The sequence below is a fragment of the Schistocerca piceifrons genome, chromosome 11, assembly GCF_021461385.2.
Source record: "Schistocerca piceifrons isolate TAMUIC-IGC-003096 chromosome 11, iqSchPice1.1, whole genome shotgun sequence".
Taxonomy (NCBI): Eukaryota; Metazoa; Arthropoda; class Insecta; order Orthoptera; family Acrididae; genus Schistocerca; species Schistocerca piceifrons.
In genome coordinates, this window is record NC_060148.1 from 23118593 (window position 1) to 23127128 (window position 8536).

Here is an 8536-nt window from a genome sequence, read left to right on the forward strand (position 1 = left end):
CCAAGAGGATGCCATCATCATTTATCCATACAGTAAAGCTGCAAGCCGTCGGGAAAAATTACGGCCGTAGTTTCCCCTTGCTTTCAGCCGTTCGCAATACCAGCCGTTTTGGTTAGTGTTACAAGGCCAGATCAGTCAATCATCCAGACTGTTGCCCCCTGCAATTACTGAAAAAGCCGCTGCCCCACTTCAGGAACCACACGTTTGTGTGGCCTCTCAACAGATACCCCTCCGTTGTGGTTGCACCTATGGTACAGCTATTTGTATCGCTGAGACACGCAAGCCTCCCCACCAACTGGGAGTTCTGTGATTCTTGGGGGGGAGGATGCAATCCTTATCACTACTATAATTAGTGAAAAAAATTGGTCCAGAATTTTGTTCAGAAAAGTCAGAGGTTGGAGGGTTAACTGAATCTGAAAAATGAAGCTTATCCTCCCGTAACATGTAGTTCGACAAGAATAGCAAAATTACCTAGCTGAATGGAGTAATTCTGGGTATTAGTAATGTGCAGCAACCACTGTTTCATATTTGTAAAAATGGAGAATGCTAAAACCAGCTAACTAACGATAAGCTCAAAGTACAGTTATTCACTCTTTTTTGTTGTGATGTTCCAACCTTTGTGTGCCGATATCTTTGTTCGTTACTGATACTCATGGTTAATAATAAGAGTGAATTTAGGGTTGGTTACTACTGTAGTAGAAATAATTTGCATATAGACTACACATATGTGTCTAGGGGTCTAGGGTTCAGCTTGAAATTTCGCGTTCTGGAATGCATGGACTCTGTGATTTGGTCTGGTTAACAGTACATCTACATCTACACTCCACGAACCAGTTTATGGTGTGTGATGGTGAGATCTTTGTTTTACCATTATCATATCCCCCTTTCCTGTTGCAGTCACGAATGGTTTGTTGAATAATAATGGTTGACAAGCTCCTGTGGGGGCTCGATGTCTCTAGTTTTACCTCCACGCTCTTTTTGTGATAAAATACATATGAGAAAGCAGTATATTGGTTGATTCTTCTAGGAACTTTTACTCTCAGAACTTTAACACTAAAGCACATCTTGGCGCAGAATGCCTCTCTTGCAGTACCTGCAACTCGAGTCGGCCGAGCACCTCTGTGACAGTTTCACTTTTACTAAATGAACCTTTAACAAAATATGCTGCTCTTCTTTGGATATTATCTATTTCCTCTATTAATTCTGTCTGGTACAGATCCCAGACTGATGAGCGATATTCGAGCACTGGTCAATCGAGAACTTTGTAAGCTGCCCCCTTTGCGGGTGGGCCACACTTCCTGAGGAATCTTCCAGTGAATCTCAGCCTGCTATCTGCCACACCAGTGATACGTTTTACGTGGCCTTTCCACTTTAAATTGCCACGCTTATTCCTACATATTTTATGGACTGCTTCCAATGATTGTTCTGCAATCATGTAATCGTACTCAGCAGCCCCTATACCGAGTGTCAACTCTCCGCAGGGTCTTGCAGTATTTCAAATCGGTATTCTAGAGTTGCAACTTCCTTTTTGTAAAACAGTATCTTTTATATATATTGTGAAAATTTGTGGTGCTGTGACACTCCCTTGGGGTGCACCTGAAGTCACTTTTACATTTTGTGTCTGAAGATTTCTCTCCATTGTGAATGATGGGCTGTATTCTATCTGCTAAAAACTCTTCAATCCAGTCACACAGTTGGTCTGATATTCTGTATGCTTGTATTCTGTTCATTATACGGCAGAATGGCACTGTTCATATTAAATGTATTTTAACATTTGTAGTACAGCAGAGTCCTGCTAATCCGAACCCCCGGTAATCCGAATGTTCGGTTAATCCGAACATGAAAAATGTTAGACTAAGTATGGAAACCTGTGCAGTAAACTGCTGTACATACACACTATTTTAATTTACACAGTGTAGTAAACATGGTATTAGAAAAATTGGCAAGGAAATATTAGGTTTAAACAACGCATAACAATGAAAGAAAAGTTGTCAAACTTACTAAAGTAGAACGAACATTTGATCCCCACTTTTTAGATGACAAAACCTCAGTCACTGTATTTTGGCGTAATGAAGACAGTCTGTTATATGACGCACAGTTGCGCCATCGTCTTATAAACATCAAATCAGCAGGTGTTGCAGTGGGCTGTTGCTCCAAATAACATAGCGCGAGGCCGAGGGCTTCTGTTGCGTCCCTGTGTGGCAGCAGCTCTCCTCTGTCGCACTGATGTCACTTCTGTCACAGCAGTCCACTTCTTCCTGGTCTCAAGTCAAAGCAGCAACTAAATCAGCATCAGTAACGTTCTCCACATATGGCCCATCCGCTGCCATCCACTCATTTACGTCTCCTTCACTAGCTTCTTCACACCCAGGGATTGTCTGTATCATTTGTAGTTCATTTTCCTCTTCATTTTGAATTAGGTTGTCCTGAAATTCAAGAGATGTCCACAGTTTTCTTGACGATTTTCTGAGTATTTTCTGAAATATTCTGCCGCGCCTCAGCGCCCCAATAGACAGCGTCCTTCACATTCGTCTTTTTTATTTTGCCCACTAAAGGAATGCTATCATCTTGGATCAGCATTCTTAAAAATTGTTTTCTGTAAATAATTTTCAATGTTTGGTCCATTGGCTGTAGAAGTGGTGTAACATTTGGTGGCAAAAACTTCGCCACAATTTCTCCGTCACATAATTCCTCAGTGCTAGAGTGAGATGGTGCATTATCAATCAAAAGGAGTACGTGGGGAGACAAATGATTTTCCTTAGAAAACCGTCGAACAGAGGGAACAAACTGGCCGTGAAACCATTTTTTGGACAGCTTACCACCCCTCTGTGCTTCTTTTCTGGTTGCAATAAAATACGAGCAGAGACTTCATGTTGCAGTTTTTAAAAGCTCTGTGCCTAGCAGATTTGCCGATCAGCAGTGAAGGCAACTTGTGATTACCAGCAGCGTTGCTGCACGCTAATAAAGTCACACTGTCTTTGCACATTTTAAAACCGGGAGCACGGTCTTCTGCTTTTGATGCCAGGCTTTTTGTTGGCAATACCCTAAAATTAAGGCCAGTCTCATCAGTGTTATAAATTTGTTGGGGAGAATACCTTCCCTCTAATATCATTTTTTCAAACTCACCTAAATATTCCTTCACTGCATCATGCCCAGAAGGAAGCTTCTCACCAGTAAATGTTAGCTGACGGATTACATGTCCTTTTTTGAATCTGTCCAAACAACCCGTACTCGCACTAAAAGACTCATCGCCATTCATAAACTTGTTCAGGTAAACAGCCTTCTCCTGAACCAGAGCTCCACCCAAAGGAGTTCCCCTTTCTCTTTCCTGTATAAAGGAAAAGTGCTTCATCCACTTTATCGTACTGAGACTGTTACAAACTCTGCCGAATTTCGAGTGTTTTTCTCGAAGACGTTGCACAGACTGTTCAAGCTTCACTCGGTTCTTCTTCTTCTGATCACAAATGGTTGCTTTACCAACACCCAGTTCCATTACCAGTTTCGATACATTCTCACCATTTTCTATCCACTTCAAGCATTCAGTTTTTCTTAGAGAGTTAACATTGTACGTTTCCGTTTACTCGTGACAAAAATACGTACACCACTACACCTGAATGAATACAATACAACTGGGAGTGCACTGACCTCAGACACTACAAAAGTCTAATCAGTGTACAACAACAAGGGCAGGGAGTGAGGATGAGCCATTGTTCCCACACTTGTTACCATGGTGTACCTACTTACCTGCTCGGTATACTTGTTTCTAGAAACTCGTCACCGTAATTCCGGCTAATCCGAACGATCGGTAATCTGAACAAGGTCCGGTCCCAATTTGTTCAGATTAATGGGACTCTACTGTATTATACAGTTAAAATTTTGTAATTGCTTAGTATTAAATCACTTAGGGCAATGAAAACAGCTGAGCAGTGTAAGAGCAGGAGCAGTGGCATTTTCAAAATACCTGCTTCACAGCTTATACACAAAGTGTTCAGAAAGTTGCTGTCCAGTTACAACTTATGTTGGAAATGATGTCCAGAGTTGGCTATACAAGTGAGAACACTTTGTGCAGATCTGACTGTGATGTGCTTCTCATGCACGCAGTTATTTCAGTTTTTAAGTCACACAGCATGCGTAGGTGATTCTGATACACTATATATCCTGCTGCTCCCCAAAAGAAAAAAATCTGGTGGGGTAAGGTCTGGCAAAGTCTTTTGAGAGGAAATGTTCCCCAGAAAATTGTTCCAGAAGGTGCACAGTTTTGTTAGCTGTGTGCGCCATATTTTTGAAACTGTGAGTAGTTGATTTCATCTTTCTTTAGTTGGCAAATGAAATGGTGGGTCATTAAATAACAACATTCACTGTTCACCATTTCTGAAAAAAAAAAAATTAAGATCCAATAATGTGCTGTGTGGATATTCCTACCCACACTCCGATTTTCTGATCTCACAGCGGCATTTTGAGCACAGGACAGTGATTCTCCATCAACTGTAATCGTGTGTTTTATATGTTAACATGACCAAGAGACGTGAAACCAAGCCTCGTCTGTGTAGAAGGTGACGTTGAGAATATAAATCATATTCCTCTCAACATAAGATGCAAACCATTTTCAGCAATGGAATTGCTTTTCATCCTCCATACATTTCAATTTGTGCACTGCTGTCACTTTATATGGGAACAACTTCAATGTTTGCCTAATTACTTTATGCACAGTTGCAGTCCTGAAGTCCTTTTCAAATTCTTGTTGGGTCTTCAGCCGGGTCAAGCTGTCATCTACACCTAATTTTTCCACAGTGCAATAGGCTGCATCATCAGGTGAGAGTAGCTAAGCTGCTCTCGCCGATAACTGATTCGAACCACAAATGACTGTAAAATACAAAAGCACACGCTCTGAGATAATGCGCAAGTACTCAAACGTCGCTGCTGCCCCCTGGGGCAAGAAGAGCTGCCGTGCCTCCAGCTGGCGAAAAATGACATACCGTTAAAATTAATACTCGTAGCCGGCCGATTCACATGCCATAGTTTCTTCGTGTCGGATAAAACAGGATTCCAAGTTATACTTAGCTGGTATCCATTACCACAGTTAATGATATTATCTGTTGTTCTGATTTCAGCAGGTTCTTTTAAAACACAGTCTCTGTAAGGCGAGGCATTTGGAGCCACTTGAGTCTCTTTGTGTAGTACCTTGTTCCTCTGTAAGACAGGACCAAGCTGCCGCAGATTTTTCAGGTTGTGGTAATCACATATGGTGGTGATCAACACATCTGTCATTGATGGTATTGGCAGACAGAGTACGTGTGCCCCCCCCCCCCCCAATACACACACGAGAGACTGTCTGTAAGAACCCAATGAATGAATGGAGGATGGAACTTTTTGATTGTGGAAGAAATATGGTTGGTATGGAAGAAAACAGCCTGTATTAAGTATAAAAGATATCATTCCTCTTCCTAGAGAAGCCACACTTGTAGAATGGTGTTAAAATGAAAACTATGTTACATTTTCTGTGTGTTGCAGGATGAAGATTCACTTACAAATCCACCAGTTGCTGTTGACGAAGTAGAGGTTTCCTAAGAACGCTGGATTGCGTGCAGTACATTTTCCATGCCACAGAAGATACAGTGTTGAACTGTTGCAGAATGATTTATTTATTTTGAATGTCATGAATTCTGTGTAGGTAGTCAAGAAATTGTTAACGACTATTGAAAGAATTTGTGTGCAGCAGCTGAGCTGTGATCTGACACTCTTGTATGCCAATTTGCCATCTTGTAGTGTCGTCAAGAAGCTTGCATATTGGATGTAATGGAAGAGTCTATTTGCGGCGGGTACACATTCGCATACCTGTGCATGCGCTTCTGTCTTCACTGTGTCCTTATTTCTCAAATGTGTCAGGTGCAACCAAAAGTGAGTTATCCTGTAATCATTCCATACCTCTCCCATCCCCTTCCTCATATACCTGTGATCTCATTGCTTACTTCTACAACTGGAAGTTAGCCCATAGTTCTTGTTCACATGGTCCTTTTTTTTTTTTTACCAGAAGATAATGGCATAATGTAGCATGTTGTAACTAGGATTAGAAGACATATATACTAATATAGTAAGCTGATAGTATGTTTTCACATAGCTGTTGTCACAAGTTACGGAGAAATTAGTCGAGTTTTGGCAGGACGGAGAACAATCTTTTATTTTCTAGTACTGCTGTTATTACTAATACTGTGGAACTGGGGAAATGAACTGTGATTACTGTTTTCACCTCCCCGAGAACCCACCGAGAGAGAGTTACTCTTTTTTTGTGTTTGTATATTTTGTGAAAGAAGGTTTGGGCATTGTAATTGTAAGTGTGAAATACTCTTTTCTCATTAATTGTTGCAAATGGTGCGTGTTTTCCTGTAAGTGTAGGAACAGTTTTTTTGTTAAATTTACTCAGAATGATTTAATCTGTGACTGACATTTGGAAGTCTGTGCATTGTCTGCTCTCATCCTGCCTTGTTGACGGAAAGTGAAAAGTACTCAATTTGTGTTACTGATCAGAAGAAGAATGCAGAACTGATTGCTTCTTTTCATTATTATTGTGTAGTATTTATATAGTGAGATGCTTGCTTTCAGGTGTTTCTGTGTGAGTGTACTTTTTCCATTTCTCTATCTTCATGGTAAAATGAACATTTTTCTCCAGTATTTGATTAGCTTTGATGTTGTATTACCCTATCAATATTTAGAGAATGAATATAATTATACCCTTGTCATAAATAAACAGATACTTGTCTCCTCTAAATCAGACACGCCTTCCCCCATTTTGCCATTACACCTTACGCTACATTGATGTTTGTAAGAGAAAATATAGTATTAAGGTACTGTTGTTTCTGAAAGTATGTGACATAATTCGAGCAAGTTCTTGAGTTGTAGGCAGCTTCTGACGTAGCTAGGATTAGAACTGCATTGTACTTTTTTCAAAGTCATACATTATATATTGGTTTTGTTTCACCCAATTGATCACAATACTGTTCTTTGTGGCAGTGGTAATGTAAATTATAAACTAGCACAATTTCATTACTATTGCAATTTTCTGCGTATGTTTTTTCTTGTAGTTACCAGATGCACGGCTGTAAATATTTTAACTAAATTTATGACACTGTGGAGAAATTCTGTTATCTGTGGCCTTTACTAAGGGGGCCCAAGTACTTCAGTCTTTTGTCTGAGATTAATTTTCCATAACTGTAGATGTTTGCTGCCATGTAGGTTCCTGGGAGTGGCTTTGTATATTTGTACTCTTCCTGCTTCTGTTCTCACCACCAGTTTTGAGTGTAAGGTGATAAATATTAAAGGGGAACGGCGTGGTGAGAGACATTCTTGATCTCATTTTGGACAGATTTATGCCATAATTGAATGCAAATCAGAATTCTCACAATTATGTTTTTCATTCTGTTTTCTTCGTTTATTTAGAAGCAATAAAGACCACTCAATAGTTGTATGTATTCTCCTTCCAATAGTAGTCAATGTTCTCTGTGAATTGTAATGTATTTTTCTGATGTACGTATTTATGTTAATATACACATTTCAATACTGCTTAATGCACATTCTCAGTAAAGCATCTGATGCAAGCGGCTGAATCGATAGAAATTGAATGCTGTAGATCAGTATTGACTGCTTTCTGGTTGTTGCCAACTTTACTCGTCAAATAACACTGTGATTAGTATGTCTGTGTCTAAAAACTCTTGTAAGTGATACACTGAATTAGCAGTCACTAGCACATAATTCGAAATCCTCTTATTTATTGACATATTGAGTGCATTAAAGTTGGTTTTAACCAGAAGACAGTCAGTACCACTCGACGTCCTTACATTTATGTCGATTCGGCTGCTGTCGTCAAGTGTCTCATCAGGAGTTGACTTAGAGTGTGCATGTAGTACCTATTATTGTCAGCACTGTTTGTTGTAATTATATCTTGAATGTTGCCAGTAACTAATAGCTGTAGATACCACCCTGTACACACTGATTTATTACAAAAAAAATGTTGTGTTCTTTATTTTTATTATCTAAAGTTTCCATTATGTATTTACCTGTAGTAATTATACAAGGTGTCAATAAAGTTTTCTTGGCTTGCAGAACCATCATTTACCTCTTAAATTAAGAATGGGTTAATTGGTTGATTGTAGGTGATCCCAGATGACAGTGTTACCCCTACAAGAAACTTCAGAAGTGTGTAAATGTACTGACCTAGAACTGCAGCTTGGAAGGCCTATAACCACTCTTCTTGGATTGTCTTCGTGCAATTAGTGGACTCGATGAACATTTGTTAAAGTACACAACACTGCAGCAAATGATTTTTGAATTCATCATTTTTATTGACACACAGTGTTCCCTTTTTGATGATACCTTAGAACATCATGGTCTGACACGTACCAGTAACTTACACGTATTAAAAAAAATTCACAAAGCTCACTTGTGGCAGACTAACATATTACTTTACACGACTACAACATAGTATTTGAATGATGAAACATGTAGAAGTTCACAGCTAGGCCCTTACTGGCTCCCGCATGAA

The 8536-nt window shown here is 39.6% G+C and overlaps 1 protein-coding gene across 3 annotated transcripts in view; it reads left to right on the top strand.

Annotated features, from left to right (window-relative positions):
- Positions 1-8099, top strand: part of LOC124719954 (serine/arginine repetitive matrix protein 2-like) — a 327019-nt gene extending 318920 nt beyond the window's left edge. For all 3 annotated transcript variants that reach the window (XM_047245163.1, XM_047245165.1, XM_047245164.1), the window contains exon 9: positions 5512-8099. In XM_047245163.1, the coding sequence (XP_047101119.1) occupies positions 5512-5568 (57 nt within the window). In that variant the 3' untranslated portion in view covers positions 5569-8099. The remainder of the gene's footprint in view (positions 1-5511) is intronic.
- Positions 8100-8536: the final 437 nt, after the last annotated feature.